Genomic DNA, 17,061 nt, shown 5'->3' on the forward strand with positions numbered 1-17,061 from the left:
TGCATTTTTTCAAACACTGGCTTGATTGCAGGCACATTTCCTCTGGCTGTGTCAGCTGCCACTCAAAGCACACCTGGACACCTCTGCACACAACACCAGCACCAGACCTCAGCCTAAGGTCTCTGTTTGCACTTCTTGCTCTGAATAATAAACCTGAAGCTGCCTCTGCATCTGACGTTTGTGCTGCCGTGACTTGGCAGTCACACATTTCACTTGCATGGTTATTTAAGGGAAGCTAGGACATGCAATGCTGACAAATGGTTTCCACATCCAAGGCTGCCCTTCATAAACATGCACCCAGCTGCTGCAGGAGGCAGGACAGCAGGCAAGCTCTGAGAGGGATTTAGTAACAGATAGCTTCCTGGAGTGGAAACAGACAGGCAGCAAATAGAGCAAACACAGGGCAACAACACCCCCCCCACCAATGCATGCATCTTGTGTGGAGCTCCTGGTATCCCAGGGAGGAGGAAAATGGCAGATGGGAGCAGAGGAGGAATGCTGGATATCACCACAGCTAAACATGGGAGGAGGTGGAGTGAGCAAGAAAAGCTGACTGGGGATCAGTGGCACTACCCTGCTGTGGAGGCAACAGAGACAAGAACTCAACCTCTCATCAGCTTCAGCTATGCCAGCTCAGGCAGCACAGGCAAGGTAATCAGCACCAGCCAGCACCAATGCAGCCAAGGCAGGCAACCCTGGGCAGCTCCTGCCTCTGCAGGCACTCACCCCGTCATGGACAAGGGCCTTCCAGGTATGTTCTAGCTTCTTGATGAACCTAATGCCAGGGCAGAAGAGGAGAGAAAGAGAGAAACAGATTCAGACAGGTACTCTGTGCTCTGTGCTTTCTGAGCTGCTAATGACTCCTCCTCCACCCAGCAGGCAGATTCTCCCTCCAGCCAGCAGAGGCTGGCTGAGCACATCAGCATCAGGTCGACACTGCCTGGCAACCCTACAGAGAAGGAGGAGCTGGGCTGGAAGAGGAACTGAAAGCCACCTTCCATGCATACATCCTAGGCACAGAGCTGGGTACATCCCAGGCAGATAGCATCCTAGAGAAATGGCTGAGTGTGGGCAGCTGCTCTAAGGACAAGACAGAAACCCCATCCCGCCACAGGTGCTGACAGAAGGCTTTAGGCTGCTGCCTGCTCATCATCAAACTCCTCAGCAGAGGAGGACACTTTCCTGCTTTCATTCAGCATTACCAGAGATGTTAAGACACTTAAAGGACAGACAAGTGCCAAGGTACCCACCGGTAGGACTGGAGGATATCTATTATCCCCACGTGCAGCAGCAGACGCTCTCCTTTGCCATTCACTGCTGGGATTCCTCCCATCCTGCAAGCAAAACAAAACCTCAGCCTCGAAGAGAGCAGCTGAAATGCCCCTGAGATCTGCAGCAGGGTGGATGGCAGCTGCCCTCTGAGGGTTCTGGTGTGTGGTCAGACAATGCAGAGGCATCTGAGGCATGACCATGGGAAGTCATCTCCTGACCCAGGCCACCTCACACAAAGGTGTCCCCAGGGTCTGCCTGGGTCATCAAACATCAACTGTCAGGCCAGGACCTGTGCCACGTGGCAACAGCTCTGCCAGAAAGCAGCCAGCAGAACCAGCACACGACAAAGGCATGCAGGAGTCAGCAGGCCGCTGCAATTAGTGATGTCACCTGAAGGACTGGAAACACCAAAGCATTATCTTGGTTCCACTGTGACTGATTCACCACCCAGACTGGAGCAGCTGGTTTCAGACAGCACCAAGCAGCAAACTCCACTATTTGTTATCAAGCTTGGTCCACAAAGCCAGCAAAACACTAGCCAGGAGCCACCTGCAGCCCAGAAGCCACAGACTGGGCACAGCACAGGATAGGTCTTTGGCAACCCCCCACAATCCACAGTTACTCAGCCAAGTTCTAACTGCACTAGGATGGCCTCAGGGTACTGCCAGGGATTCCAAAGGTCACAGAACTTTGGAGGTTGGAAGGGACCTCCAGAGATCGAGTCCAACCTCCCTGCCAAGGCAGGATCACCCAGGGTAGTTTGCTCAGTTGGGTAGCAAGTTCTGCATGGGCCAGCAATGTGCCCTTGTGGGCAAGAGAACCAATGCCATCCTGGGGTGCATCAGGAAAAGTGTGGCCAGCAGGGCTAGGAAGGCTCTTCTCTGCTCTGCCCTGGTGAGACCACACCTGCAATACTGTGTCCAGTTCTGAGCTCCCCAGTTCAACAGAGACAGGGACTTGCTGGAGGGAGTCCAGCAAAGAGCCACGAGGATGACTGGGGGACTTGAGCACTTCCCCTACAAAGAGAGACTGAGAGTCCTGGGGGTGTTTAGTCTGTAGAGGAGAAGGCTGAGAGGATATCTGAGCAATATGTACAAATAACTGAGGGGTGGGGTCAAGACGGAGTAATGGAGAACAAACTCCAAACTCCCAGGGTCAAGCTGATCCCTACTCCCACTCCAGTGACTGGACATGGAGTTAGTTTCTCCTCCCCACAGCATGAGTGGATGTTTTGAGAATGTTACAGCAGCTGACAACCTACAGCCCTGCCTAGGGAGAGACATGCTGTAAGGCTGGACCCTTACAGAAACATCTCCCACCTCAGCTGTCCCTTTTCACTTCACTCTGCTGCACTGGCAGCAGCAGCACAACCCCCAGGAGACACCTGCAGGGGCCTTGCTAGTGGTTCACTACTCCAGCCTCCACCTCCACCCCTCCTCCCCGCGGTGGAAGTGACCCAGGTTGGCACCTACGTGTCATCTGTGTCTATGGACTCCCCCCGGGCAGCCCCACCCTGGATGGACTCCATGGCTGTGGAGTAAAGAGCCTTCTGCCCCACGGGACGCTTCTCATCCGACGTGCTGTGGGCTCCCTCAGACTGCCGCTCCCGTTCCTGCTGGTCTATGTTATGAACCCCAAGCAGCAGGCTGTAGTCCATGATTTTGAAACTTTCCAACACCTACAGGTTAGTATTGAATTTAAGAACAAAGACAAAATACTGTCAGGCCAGCAGCTCAAAGACAGCACAGACCCCGAAGCATGGAGCAGCCTGTTCACATTCCCACCAACGGGTCCTTTGCCAGAGCCTGGATTTCCCTGTACCAACAGGAACCTCTGGGCTTGATTGCATAGAGCTTGACCATCCCACAAATAACCCAAAGGGCTGCAGGCTTGCAAATGACTGCTGCACCACCCATGTGCTGCACAGTGTGTAGGGAAAATGCAGTCAGTCCCAGCAGCCCAGCCACAGGCTGCCAGTTTGATGTGCTGGGCAAAGGAAGGCAGTGCCGGTCCTGGAGGCTGCCACGAGATCCAGCCTCACTGCTTTGTCTTCAGGGAAAAGGGCAGCAGAAGGGACTTAACCTGTTCTGGGGTTAGTAGGTTAGCAAGATTCTTAACCATTTGCTCTTCCTCCTGCTCAAGAGCCACATCACATCATTAACTTGTTCCCCAAGCTGTCCCCTCCTTACCAGACAGTCTCGTTGCAGCGTTTTCACCAACGCGCTGAAGGTGTCTGCATCCAACATCAGGCCCTCGGGCATGTCTTGGATGAAGTCCAGGTCCTTGTATGTAGGGCTGGACTTTTCTTTTTCCTTCTTGGACGCTCTGCGTTTGTAGGTGGAGCCTTTCAGGTCAAACTTCAGGTGCATCTTCACCACCCGAGGCAGGATGTTGTTCATCACCACCACGCGGATGTTTTTGCCCCCCGACTGCACACAGTACAGGCCATAGAACTTGGGCAGCAGTGTCCGTGGGTTCTGGTTCAGGTTCTGCAGCAGGGTTGGAAAACATCATGGAGAAAGGTCACTGTGGCGGGAGACTCCTGCTGTGTTCAACACAAAGCACGTTAACAGAGCTTGGAGCAGAGCTTCTTCATGGATGTGAGGAACAAGTTCTGCACCAGGAGGGTGCTGGGACACTGCAACAGCTTGCCCAGGGAGGTAGCTGAGGCCCCATCTCTGGAGATATTCAAGGCAAGGCTGGACAGGGCTCTGGGAAACCTGATCTAGAGGAGATGTCCCTGCTGACTGCAGAGGGTTGGCCTGGGTGAGCTTTGGAGGTTCCTTCCAATCTAGACCTTTCTGTGATTCACCTGGAGGCTTTCTGAACTTTACACCAGGGCTCACATCTGATAAACTTGCAGTTTGGTCGCTTTAGGAGCTGAATCACAGAATGGGGTGGAAGGCACCTTCAAAGGTTATCTAGTCCAACCTCCTCTGCAGTAAGCAGGGCCACCCTCAACTAGATCAGGCTGCCCAGAGCCTTGTCCAGCCTGATCTTGGTTATCTCCAGGGATGGAGCCTCAACTATCTCCCTGGGCAACCTGTTCCAGGGTTCCACTACCCTCGTGGTAAGTAACTTGTTCCTAACATCCAATCTAAGTCTATTCCTCTTTAGTTTGCTACCATTGCCCATTGTCCTGTCACTACAGGCCTTTGTAAATAGAGCTGAGCTTAAAGGCCTTTTCCATCTGAAGTGATTCTATGATTCTACCTACATAGAGATCAGTTTGCCAAGCCCTCAGCCCTACTTACCATAAAAATACAGCCAAGCAGACTAAGACCCAGGCAACTGTGACTTGCTTATTGTCCTCTGCTTGAAAGAGGGACCAAAATGCTCCTTCCCTTGGAAAAACTAAAACCCACATGCCCCTCAAATGCACCCCAAGTCAGTAAGAAAGGAGAAGCAATGCAGTTCTTAACCAAATCTGGCAAAGCTTGCAGTGTCCACGGAATAAGGGATTCTCCCTTCAGCTCATGCTTCTTGCCACCTAAGCAGGTGTCGAATCTCCTGGGTTTATCTTTTCACAGCTTCTTTCCATTTCACAGCTGTAAATGAAAACAGTGCAATGCCTGGAGCAGAGGGAATGAGATGTTAAGCACTCTCTGGGCAAATAACCAAGTCTGGAAGTTCCCTGCTTTCTCCATCGACTGCAGCTAAAAAAGGGAAACCAGACTGGAGAAGTAAACACAGAACATGGGAGCTACATGGGAACCTCAAGGTTAAAAATAACAGCAGGCTTCAGCTCTTCAGCAGTGGCAGAAATCAAGAGCCCTGCTCTGGCCCAGGACAAAGCAGGGACAGGGCAGTTTTAAACCAAACACCACAAATTTCCTCCTCCTTTTGGAGAGCTGCTTTATGAAGGCAGCCAGGGAGCACAGATATCCTGCTCTGCCAGTCTGCCCCGTCCCTAGGCAGTGGTGCTGCTAGGAGGGACATGACAAGCAGAACTTGCCGCTTCAGCCTGGGAAAGGAACAGGACATCTCTGAAGGCTTGCAGAGAAAGGACAGGCCTGACAGACTCTGACAGACAGCAGAAGCACAACTGCATTCAAATTTCATGCTCCTCCTCATCTCACCTAGCTGGGCACATCGGTGAGCCCTCTCTGAGTGCCAGTTCAACATGATGCAAGCTCCAAGCAACAGAAGCAGCAAGACTGGACACAGGCAGCTCTGGCCCAGCTCTCCAGTCACTCAGGATGGCACTGTGCTGCCTGCTCTCTAGTGACTCCTTTCACATCAGATGGGCTGCCCCAGAGCAGCAGAGACCCACCACAGCAACCCATAAACTAGAATGCTACAAGTAACAGCTAAGCCTGTCCCAGACAGGTAAGTCCATTCCAGTTCACTGCACTGATTACCACAGAGCAACTTTGTTCCTGCTCCAGACCCTTCACCTGACCTACCAGGCAGCAGGCAATGCTTCCCAGGGAAGCTCACCCTGCCCAGGGGCAGGGCTACCACTTGTAAAAGAAAGCATCTGGCTGTCAGTCAGAAACATAGAATCACAGACTCATAGACTCAACCAGGTTGGAAGAGAGCTCCAAGCTCCTCCAGCCTAGCCTAGCACCCAGCCCTGTCCAGTCAACCAGACCATGGCACTAAGTGCCCCAGCCAGGCTTGGCTTCAACACCTCCAGGCACAGCAACTACCTCCCTGGGCAGCCCATTCCAGTGCAAATCACTCTCTCTGTCAACAACTTCCTCCTCACATCCAGCCTCAACCTGCCCTGGCACAGCTTGAGGCTGTGTGCCCTTCTTATGTTGCTGCTTGCCTGAGAGGGAAGACCAATCCCACCTGGCCACAGCCTCCCTTCAGGCAGCTGCAGACAGCAATTAGCTCTGCCATGAGCCTCCTCTGCTGCAGGCTGCACACCCCCAGCTCCCTCAGCCTCTCCTCACAGTCTGTGCTCCAGGCCTCTCCCCAGCCTTGCTGCCCTTCTCTGGGCATCTCTCAACATCTCTCTTGAATTGAGGAGCCCCGAACTGGACACAGCACTCAAGGGGTGGCCTGAGCAGTGCTGAGTACAGAGGCAGAAGAACCTCCCTTGTCCTGCTGCCCACACTGCTCCTGCGCCAGCCCAGGATGCCTTTGGCTCTGCTGCTCATCTGGGCACACTGAGAGCTCCTCTCTCCCAGCACCCCCAGCTCCCTCTCTGCCTTGCTGCTCTCAGCCTCTCTGGCCCCAGCCTGTAGTGCTGCTTGGGGTTGTTGTGGCCAAAGTGTGGAACCCTGCACTTGGCCTTGTTCAGTCTCATCCCATTGGCCTCTGCCCCCTGTACTGAAGATTGAGGCAAAGAAGGTGTTAAGCACCTCTGCCTTTTCCTCATCCTTTTTTACTCTATTCCCCCCTGCATCCCATAAGGATTGGAGCCTGTCCTTGCTCCTTCTCTTGCCATTCATATACTCAGAGGAACATTTTTGTTCTCCTTACCAGCAGTGGCAGCCTAAGCTCTAAATGGGCTTCTGCCTCTCTCATTTTTGTCCTACAAGACTTAGCAACATCCTTGAACTCTTCCTGGGATACCTCCCCTTTTTTCCAGAGGTGAGACACCCTCTTTTCTTTCCTTAATCCCTCCAGCAGCTCCCTGCCCATCCAGCCTGGCTGCTCCCTCCTCGACTCACCTTCCAGCACATTGGCACAGCTGCTCCTGCACCTGCAGGAGTTCTCTCTTGGAGCAGGTCCTGCCTGCCTGGACCCCTTTGTTTCTAAGGGCTGTTTCCCAAGGAACTTTCTGACCCAAGAACCTGTCTCCCTTTGGCAAATTCTTTTCAGCAAACAGAGCCAGGCAAACAAAAACAAAGAATGGTCACAGAGATTGAACCTGCTGCAGTGTACACAGCAAAGGGGCAGTGCTGCCACTGCCTGCCAGCACCTTTTGCTTGGCATCTCCACAGCAAACAAGTCACTGGGTGGTCCTAACTGAACTTCAGTGCCCTCACCTATAGAGCTGGACCCCTCACCATACACACCAGAAAATGAGGGTTGGTTCTGATTTAATACTTGCCCCCACATGCAGGCACTCTGGCTGAGGTTCAGGCAGCAGCCATCTGCAGCAGTGCGCATGCTGGTACCACACCAGCCTTGAGCTTGGTACTGCGGCCAGTGGGATCCAGGACAACCTGCAGCTGCCTTCAGCTCTGTTAAACGGCAGATGTGGGAGGTGTCCAAGGAAAGCAGGGATTGCCCCACAAAACCAAGGTTGTTGTGTTACTGCAATCAACAGCCAGCCCCAAAACTGGGCTGAGGCAGACGCATGGTGCCAAGAGAGGAAGAGCTAACTAGTGCTGGGAAAAGGACACACAGCAACACGCATCTGAGGAGCCATTTTCAGACCAGAGCATGCCCACAAGCTATGGCACAATTATCTGCCTTAAGTTTACCCACAGACTTTGCAAGTGATTGGCAAACTTTGTGCTTCTGGGACCAGATTTGTGACATATTTAACTAGTGCTGGCATGGGGCAGGCAGACACAAAGAAACCCTGGTGGAGGCCATGCCCTGTGTGAGGCTTTGGAAAGAATGGTTGCCATGACAAGGCCAGGTTGAGCCTAAGGTGCTGGGTGATACACACCATGTAGTAGCCAGGAAGGAGCTTCTGCAGGAACTCAGCTTCTTTGTGCATCACAGTTTTGATGATGAATTCATCGTCGCTGGTGACGTAGAAGAGGGAGCCGCTGGCCCCGGGGTTGGACAGCTCAATCAGAGGCTCGTTACACAGCGAGTACTGGGGAGGGAAAGAGAAAGAGAGATGATGTTTTCAGCCTCCACTCAGCGCACACCGAGTTCTACACCCTTGAGGGCTTTCTCCCTGTAAGATTAAGGGGTAGCAAAGCTTAAGCAAGAACTATTTCCATTATAGGTTAGGTCTAAGCAGCAAAGCAGCTCACAATTAGAGACCAAGGTTACAGTTCAGAGCATCCCAACTGCTCAGAGTGGAGTTAATCATCTGTTTTCAGTAACATCCAGGCTTCAGAACGCCATCTTATCTTTTCCCACTGTGTGTGTACCACAGTTAGGCTTCTTTCAGCACGTTACTACAAGAGCAGATGGAAAGAGGATTTTAAGAGCTGTGACAGTCTGCTCAGGGTGTCATGAATCGGCAGGCTGGAGGGAACACAATGCACTGGCTGTTCCTAGCAGGCTCTTCTGGCCTTGTGCTTCCCTGTTACAGAGGACTTCTACAGTCACATCTCACCTAGAGACACAGGAAAAGTACCAGAGCAGGTGTCCAGCCAAGAGAGGTGTGTGCTGTGAGAGCATGGCGAGGGCACTGTGCTGTCAGCTGAGCTGGGAGGACATTCCAAGACATCAGTGTGCAAACAGCAAGTCCTCAAAGGAAGGCATGCAGGGGAGTAGAAAGCTGAAGCAGGAATGGGCACTGAGCAGCTGGATACCATCCCCAGGGAACTGCCTAGCTCAGGTGGGCTCAGGGCAGCACCATGGCAGAGCTGCCACAGCAACAGGCAAGCTGGACAGAGAGAGGTGTGCAAGGGTCAGCAGAGCTCATGGGGAGGTGCTGCAGAGAGCTTTCAGCCCTGCACAGATTAATGACCCAGGACTTTATCAAGTTTATTATCTCATGCATAATTAAAGGCATTTGCTGCTGTGACAGGCAAGAGAGATCCAGGGGAAGCCAAAGCAACAAATCAGAGCTGTGTCCTTTGCACTGCAGGCTCTGCCTCACCCAGGTTCTGAACCCCTCATCAAACCCTCCAGCACTCCTTTGGGTAGCAAAGATGGGGCCCACTGGCACTGCCAAGCCATGCACTGGTTTCTGCTGGCAGTTGTTCAGCTACAAGTACCCACAAGAAAAGGGCTGTTACAAAGTGGGGAGGGCATGCACTCCTCTGGATGTGTTCTTCCCTTCCCTGGTTCAACAAATGCCCTTTTCTGAAGAGCAGAAGGACCAAGCTCAACCCCAGTCTACTTCATGCCCCAACAGCCTGCACTGCTGGGTGCTTTAAGAACAGCCTTCCCAGCGCTGAGGAGCTTCCTGAGCACAAACAGCTGTGCTGTGTTCTCGTTCTGAGGTGGTTAAATAACTGCACTGACATAGCTCTCAGGAGAGCACACAAGGCAAAGCTCCCATCCTTATCCTCAGAGCCCCAGGGGACATTACAGGGTTGCACCCAGCAGAACACAACTCCTTTTGCTTACCAACACAGGCAGTTATTGTCACCACAAACAACAGAGAGGGAACTCCACTGCATGAAGACCATGTCTTTTCCTTCCAGTGGGAGCTAGCAGCAGCCTCTTAGCAAATGAGGACTTGGGCTGAGTGGTGCTGGTCTTGCTGGGACCATCACTGCTTGGTAGGTTGAGAGAGGTTGTACTCTGCCCTGGTAAGGCCACATCTGGAATACTGTGTCCAGTTCTGAGTCCCTCATTTCATAAAAGGGCCTCAGGAAACTGCTTGAGAGAGTCCAGCACAGAGCCACCAAACTGCTGCAGGCAGTGAACATCCCCTGTGAGGCCAGGCTGAGGGAGCTGGGGCTGGGAACAGAGGAGTCTGAGGGTCGCACTCATTGCTGGGGATAAAGATGTGCAGGGCTGAGCCAGACTCTGCTCAGGGATGTCCAAGGATAGGGCAAGGGGCACTGGTTGCCAGCTGGAGCAAAGCAGGTGCCACAGGAACAGGAGGGGAAATTTTGTCACTGTGAGGGTGGCAGAGCCCTGGAGCAGGCTGCTGAGAGATTGTGGAGTCTCCTGCTCTGGAGACATTCAAAACCCACCTGGATGTGTTCCAGTGTAACCTGCTCTAGGTGGCTCTGCTCTGGCAGGGGGATTGGACTGGAGAACCTTTTGAAGTCTTTTTCAAACCCAAAGGTTCTGTGATTCTGTGACCATATCTCCAAAAATCCCAAAGTCTCTAAAGCCTGTTTGTGCTCTTTGCTGGGACTGGAACAACTCCTTAACTCTTTTTTGCTCCTTTTGAGCAAGAACTGCTGAGAGCCCTGATTGAGGGGCAAAATTCTTGCATTATTCTACAGCACCTCAATTAATGGAGGAAAGAGAAAACCCCAAAGCCACATCCATACCAAATAATCATCTGGACGAATCCCAAATAGCTCTCGGAAGTAGCGGAAGGCCACCGGGGCGTAGGTCTTGAACCTGAAGTCAGCGTAGTGGTGAGCTGGGGTGAGATTGCTTCCTTCACTGCACAGAACAGACATGAAGTGAGCAGGGCCCTTCTGATACCACCCACCAGAGAAGTGCAGTCACATTTCAGATGGGTCTTGCAAAAAGGCATTTTGGGGACTACATCAAATAATTCCCTCTTTGCAGCAGGACCACATGGTTCTGAGTGACCCACCACAATCTCTTCCCATGGAGGGCAGCAGGGGCCAAATGCCAAGCAGCACTATTTACAAAGGAGCTGTAATGAGCTTTGTTTATTTACAGAGTTAAAGAGCTCCCAGAAGGAATTTCTTCCATCCCAAACATGGTGTCATTTCATGGAAGAAATTCTAGATGGACAGGTAGAAAGAAAAGCATCCAGGAGGTGACCAAAGTCTCACATTAGTACTGCATCCTGCACTGCACTTCCCTGCAAAGCTACTTTCTGCAGAACTTGACCCTTCCCACACAGCTGTTTCCACCTGAGCAGGTTTAAAACCTTCAGAGCATCCAGCTCTGATCTCAAGACAGGGGGAAGCTCTGTTTGTTTTGTTTTCCCTTATCTTCTTTACCTTGGGAAAAAAATGCTCTCCACCACATAGAAGTCCTGCATCAGGACATCTCTCTCTGGCTTGGAGCTTAGATTGCCAACAGTATATCCAATTCCCAGCTGGATGGCCCCCTTCAGAGTGGATGAAGTGGTCTGGCAGAAAGAAAAGAGCAGTCAGTGAGCACTGCACAGCAGATCAGCACAGCGGATCACCTGTGCTCCAGTGCAGTCACAGCTGTGACTTCTGTGGGGTCACCTGAGGCACTAGATACAGCTAAACACATTCCCCAGACTGCTGAAGGGATGGGTGAAGGTTCCAGCTTTTCCCTTTGCAAGAGTATGCAGAACAAGGGTGCTGCATAACATCCAACTCAGACTGGTAGCTATTGGGCACCCATAGGTGTCACTCCTCAACTTCATAAAAGCAAACCTTTTTGTAGGTGGTTTCTCCAGAAGCATCAACACTTCGGTGCCCAATCTTCTTCCCCTGACCAGGCTGTCCTGGCAGTGATGGTCCCTGCAAGGGAAGAGCATGGTTAGAGCCATAGCAGCTGACCTGGCTGACAAGAACAAGCACAGCAGCAGATCTGATGGCTGGGAAGGACTGAGGGATTGCTTTCTACCATGGGAGAAAGACCTGAAGCCTGCAGAGAGGTCTAACTGGCACTGCAAAGTCCAGCCAAGGCTGGCTGGCACAGCCCCTCTTCACCACCCCCCAAGCACCTTCTTGACATCCTCTTCACTAAGTGAGCACAGCCCCCTGCAAGCAGATGCATTTGCTTCCCAGCTGCTAAGCCTCCCCTGGTGCTTGGCTGCAGTTCCTACGGTGTTAGACCAGACAGCCAGAGGAGTTTGCCCTGAACAACCCCAGCACCTTGCTGCAGCTGTGAAGCAGGAACAGGGACACCACAGTGCCACTCCTGCCTGCACCTGGAGAGAACCCATTTGAGCAGAACATCATTTGCTCACCATTCAGACCAGCAGCCCACACAGGATGAGCTGCAGGAGCCTCTCCTGACACTTTGCAAAGCCTTTAGAGAAACAGTGCAGGGCTTCCCCCAGTTCAAGAGGGGCAGGGACCTGCTGGGGAGCCACGAGGGTGACTGAGGACTGGGACATCTCTGCTGTGAAGAAAGGCTGAGAGCCCTGAGGCTGTTAGCCTGGAGAGGAGAAGGCTGAGAGGGACCTGAGCAATGTGTACAAATGTCTGAGGGCTGGGGGACAAAAAGGTGGTGCCCAGTGATAGGACAAGGAACAGTAGGTACAAACTGGAACCCAGGAGGTTCCACCTCAACATGAGGAGAAGCTTCTTTGGTGTGAGGGTGCTGGAGGCCTGGAGCAGGCTGCCCAGAGAGGCTGTGGAGTCTCATTCTCTGAAGACTTTCAAGACCCACCTGGATGTGTTCTGCATACCCTGCCCTGGGTGACCCTGCTCTGTCAGGGAGGTTGGACTCAATGAGAGGTCCCTCCCCACTCCTTCCATTCTGTGATTAGGACTTCAGAGTGAGGACAAACCAAACCTGCTCCTTCCCCATCCTCCTCCTCTTCTACCTTTGAGTCTGCCTGGGCCTTTATTTGCTCATCAGGAGGCAGCAGATTGTGGCTGCATTCTTTGATAATCACTGAATCCTGGAATTGTTTCAGGTGGAAAAGACTTCCAAGATCATCCAGTCCAACACCAACCCAACCCCACCATGGGCACCAAACCATGTCCCTAAGTGCCATGGCCACAGAGTTCTTGAACACCTCCAGGCATGGGCATTCCACCACCTCCCTGGGCAGCCTTTGCCAGGCCCTGGCACCAAAGACATTTTTCCTCCTTTCCAAGCTAATCCTCCCCTGGCACAAATCCAGGACATTTCCTTTCCTCCTATGCCCTGGTCCCAGGCAGCAGAGCCCAACCCCCACTGTCTGCAGCCTCCTCTCAGGCAGCTGCAGAGAGCAATGAGGTCTCTCTCAGCCTACTCTCCTCCACACTGCTCACCCCCATCTCCCTCAGCTGCTCCTCCCCAGCCCTGTTCTGCAGACCCTGCCCCAGCTTTTTGCCCTTCTCTGGACCTGCTCCTGCCTCTTTATGTCCTTGGAGTGAGGAGCCCAAAACTAAACCCAGGATTTGAGATGTGGCTAGTGCCCAGTACAGTGCCCTGGTCCTGCTGGCCAGGCTGCTGGTGCCCTTCTTGCCCACCTGGGCACTCCCTGGCTCACCTTCAGCTGCTGTCACCCAGCACCCCCAGGTCCTTCCCTGTTGGGCACTTTCCAGCCACTCTGCCTCCAGCCTGGAGCCCTCATGGGATTGCTGTAACCCAAGTGCACAACCCAGCACTTGGCTTTGTTAAACCTCATCCCACTGCCCCCAGCCCTGGGCCCAGAGCCTTCCTAGCTTGGAGCAGATCAACACGCCAAGTCTCATCCTGCTTTGCTAAGTTCAGTACAGCTCCTTCTGCCACCCCAGGCATAGGGTCTCTGTTCTTTGCCACAGAGTGATCCTTCCCTGCTCCCCTACTCTCCCAACACCCCAGCAGACATTTGGAACTGCTGGACAGCCACCAGCAGTGCCGAGAGGTTGGTTCCATTACACAGCAGGCAGGCTCTGGGTGCTCCTCTAAGCGCTGTGCAGAGGACCCAAGGTCACTTCCCAAGGGACTGTGATCCGTGGTCCCCTCCTCTCTCGAGGGCTCCAGAGAGCCATCTCAGAGCTCATGTCTGCAACAGACAAGGTCCAGCTCTGCTCTTTGTGTTTTAGCTTTTAATCAAGACCTTGCAGCTATTTCTGCTCCAGTCACTGGTGCTCCTGGTACTAAGAGGCAGCCTGATTTCTCCTTCAGAGATCACTTCCTCTGGTTTAATCATTTAGCAGAGCCAGGCTTGGTTCCCAGCACTCCTCCTCCAAGCAGCTGTGATCAGTACAACTCACAGAATGGTCTGGGTTGGGAGGTACCTCCCAAAGCTCATCCAATCCACCCCATTGCATTCTGCAGGGACATCCTCAGCTAGAGCAGGTTGCCCACAGCCCTGTCCAGCCTCACTTTGAACATCTGTAGGCCTGGGGCCTCAACCACCTCCCTGGGCAACCTGCTGTAGTGTTCCATCACTCTCCTGGTGCAGAACTTGTTCCTCACAGCCAATCTCAATCTGCTCTGCTCTAGTCTGAAGCCATTGCCCTCATCCTGTCCCTGAAGGCCTTTGGGAACAGTCCCTCTGCAGCCTGCTTGTACCCTTCAGGCACTGGCAGGCTGCTATTAGGTCTCCCTAGACCCTTCTCTTCTCCAGGCTGAACACCCCCAGCTCCCTCAGCCTGTCCTCATAGCAGAGGTTCTCCAGCTCCCTGACCATTTTTGTGGTCTCTTCTGGATCCCCTGATCAGGTCCATGTCCTTTCTGAGTTGAGGCTCCACAGCTGGACAGGGCACTGCAGGTGAGAGCAACATGGCAGAATCCCCTCTCTCCATCTCTGGCCACACTGCTTTGGATGCAGCCCAGGATCATCCTTTCCTTGCAGCTTCCCATCAAGGCAGATCTTATTGCAGGTCTTACCTCATCATCCGCCTCTCAAAGCCATTAGCAGACACAGGTATTGGGTAAGAGACTGCCACGGTATGAAACACAGGAACAGAAGTCTCTACCCCATGCTCTTGCTCTACCTGTGACTGTTTCCAGGGCAAGAACAGAGTCATTTTTGCACTGAATGAAGCAGTCAGCTTCTAGAGCAGCTCAGCTTCCTACTATGCATATTTCTAAGGGAGCAAGGAGGTATTAGGTGTCACACTGCTGGCAGCTTTCCGGGATGATTTTGCTCTTCATATACACAAATGTTCACCATCCCAGGGGAGCAGTGTAAAGGGCTGTGTCAGAAAACAAGATCAAACAAAGAAATCGTTTGAACATGATGCCCTAAACCAAGAGTGTGGGCTTCAGGGAACAGCTTTCAGGCACAAATGCTCCTCCTACATTCCCTGCTACCAACTGCAAAGACTTCTGCTTCAAAAAGTAGCAGTGACTCAGGAACCAGCAGGCTGTGTGTGAGAGCTCACTCCCTCCAGATGTTCTCCTGTTTTGTGGACTCACTGCCAGGGGAGTGTGAGATGTGACACAGAGCCCTGGAGGTGCCCAACACAGATTTTCCATTTATCACCTTTAGGCTCTGCTGTCAAGAGGTGCCCTTGGCCACCCACAGGCACCATGGAACACGCAGCTAGAGCTGGCCACACGCTGGGTGTGAGCCCTTCGCATCCTCTCTGCCCCTGCGGGAGAGCCAACACAGGTACTCTGCAGAGAGTGCCAACGTGCAGTGATACTGGAGTGTATTCTGAGCTGCCCAAAGCCACCAGGCAGAAGTGTTTTTTACAGCTCTGGGTTCTCTTTCCTCACGAGGGTATTTTCAAGGCCAGCTTTACACATCTCACCTCAGTGACAGCTGCCTTCTTCAGTGCCAGACCTGAGGAGAGAAGGAAAGAGCATCAGTCACAACAGGACTAGCAGGGAAAAACCCAACCCAACTGAAAAAAACAACAAACAAAAGACCTCAAACAACCCAAAACCTAACCAAGAGAACCCAACCAACCCACCCAAGCCAACCCAGAACAAAGCCCTGAGGACACAGCCTCAGGCTTTGCTCCTTCAAGCAAGATGGGAAGCCTTGGAAGCAGATGGATTTGCTCTCAATTCCAGTGGTTACAGAGGTCACCCAAATCACTGCATGTTCAGAAGCACAAAGATGTACTTTCTCCCTAGAGACTTCAGGAGAGAGGCTTCTTGTGAATCCCTGCTGCTGGAGTAGTCCTGTAGGACATACATAGAGTCTGCTACATACAGGAGGAACCCAGAGACACATTCAGGAAGCTGCTTTCTGGCCACTCAGAAGGCACCTGACAAACTCTACTGATAATTGAATCTATTTCTAGAATTCAGTGTCCAAGTCTATCACCAAAATGAATGCATCTTTCATCCCTACCTCTGCCTTTGCCACTATTACACCACAGAGGGAACAGTGAGAAATGAGGACTTTGTCTAAAGCTTTTAGATCTAAAATCAGAGCTGGAAATGTGGGCCCAAACTCTCTCATGTGAGGTCATCTTTCTGCTTCCCAGCAGGAGCTCAGGTCTGCAAGGAGCAACTTTTTTTAAAGGCAACAGTAAGAACAGGCTCCTGCCCCTCTGCTGCCAGCCCCACGAGGGCTCACGTGTGGGACCACAGCTCCAGCCCAGCTGACTTCCAAAACACACCACAAACAAGGCCCAAGAGCTCTCCAACCCCATCCCAGCAGCGCAACATTCCCTGCCAGGAGCTGCCCAGCCTGCCCCAGCCCCCTCTGCATGCAGAGCCTGCTGGCTCCGGGCAGCCTGCTGGCAACGAACACAAATCCCAGGGACGGATTTAAGGCCAAGCGGTCCCAGGCATGAGTCTGCTGCTCCCTGCTCCTGGCTGAGGTATTCCTACAAGCACAGAAAGACTTTTCCATGCCCTCAGCTTTGCCTTGCATGGGGGCAGCTGGTGGACTACACAACCACCTGCTGGTGTGCAGGTCTGGCTGAAGGAAGAAGTCAGAGAGTTGTGGTCGGTGGGACAGAGTCCAGTTGGAAGTCTGTGACCAGTGGAGTCCCTCAGGGGTCAGTACTGGCACCAGTTATGTTCATTGTATTCACCAATGAGCTGGATGAGGGCACAGAGGGCACTGTGAGCAGGTTTGCTGATGCCACCAGACTGGGTGGAGTGGCTGCCACACCAGGAGGCTGTGCTGGCATTCAGTCAGGCTGGGACAGGCTGAGAGATGGGCAGGAAGAAACTGAATGAAATTCACCAAGGGCAAGGGGGGAGTCTGGCACCTGGGAAAGAACAACCCCAGGGAACAGTACAGGTTGGGGACTGACCTGTTGGAAGGCAGCGAAGGGGAAAAGGACCTGGGGGGTCCTAGTGGGTGGGAGGCTGAGCATGAGCCAGCAATGTGCTCTGGGGGCCAGGAGGGGCAATGCCATTCTGGGATGGATTAGAAGGGATGTGGTTAGTAGGTCAAGAGAGGCTCTCCTGCCCCTCTGCTCTGCCCTGGTGAGGCCACAGCTGGAGTACTGTGTCCAGTTCTGGGTCCTCCAGTGTAAGAGTGACATAGAAGTGCTGGAGAGAGTC

At 52.9% G+C, this 17,061-nt stretch overlaps 1 protein-coding gene across 7 annotated transcripts in view; it reads right to left on the minus strand.

The window, feature by feature from the left end:
- The window catches only part of PIP5K1C (phosphatidylinositol-4-phosphate 5-kinase type 1 gamma), a 59,206-nt gene that overhangs the window by 14,950 nt on the left and 27,195 nt on the right, over window positions 1-17,061 (minus strand). For all 7 annotated transcript variants that reach the window (XM_064174859.1, XM_064174857.1, XM_064174855.1 and 4 more), the window contains exons 2-10: window positions 15,345-15,376; window positions 11,373-11,459; window positions 10,965-11,095; window positions 10,314-10,431; window positions 7,847-7,999; window positions 3,462-3,761; window positions 2,745-2,950; window positions 1,251-1,334; window positions 727-775 (exon numbers count right to left, since the gene is read on the minus strand). In XM_064174859.1, the coding sequence (XP_064030929.1) occupies window positions 727-775; window positions 1,251-1,334; window positions 2,745-2,950; window positions 3,462-3,761; window positions 7,847-7,999; window positions 10,314-10,431; window positions 10,965-11,095; window positions 11,373-11,459; window positions 15,345-15,376 (1,160 nt within the window). The remainder of the gene's footprint in view (window positions 1-726; window positions 776-1,250; window positions 1,335-2,744; window positions 2,951-3,461; window positions 3,762-7,846; window positions 8,000-10,313; window positions 10,432-10,964; window positions 11,096-11,372; window positions 11,460-15,344; window positions 15,377-17,061) is intronic.

The sequence above is a fragment of the Pogoniulus pusillus genome, chromosome 41 (assembly GCF_015220805.1).
Source record: "Pogoniulus pusillus isolate bPogPus1 chromosome 41, bPogPus1.pri, whole genome shotgun sequence".
Taxonomy (NCBI): domain Eukaryota; kingdom Metazoa; phylum Chordata; class Aves; order Piciformes; family Lybiidae; genus Pogoniulus; species Pogoniulus pusillus.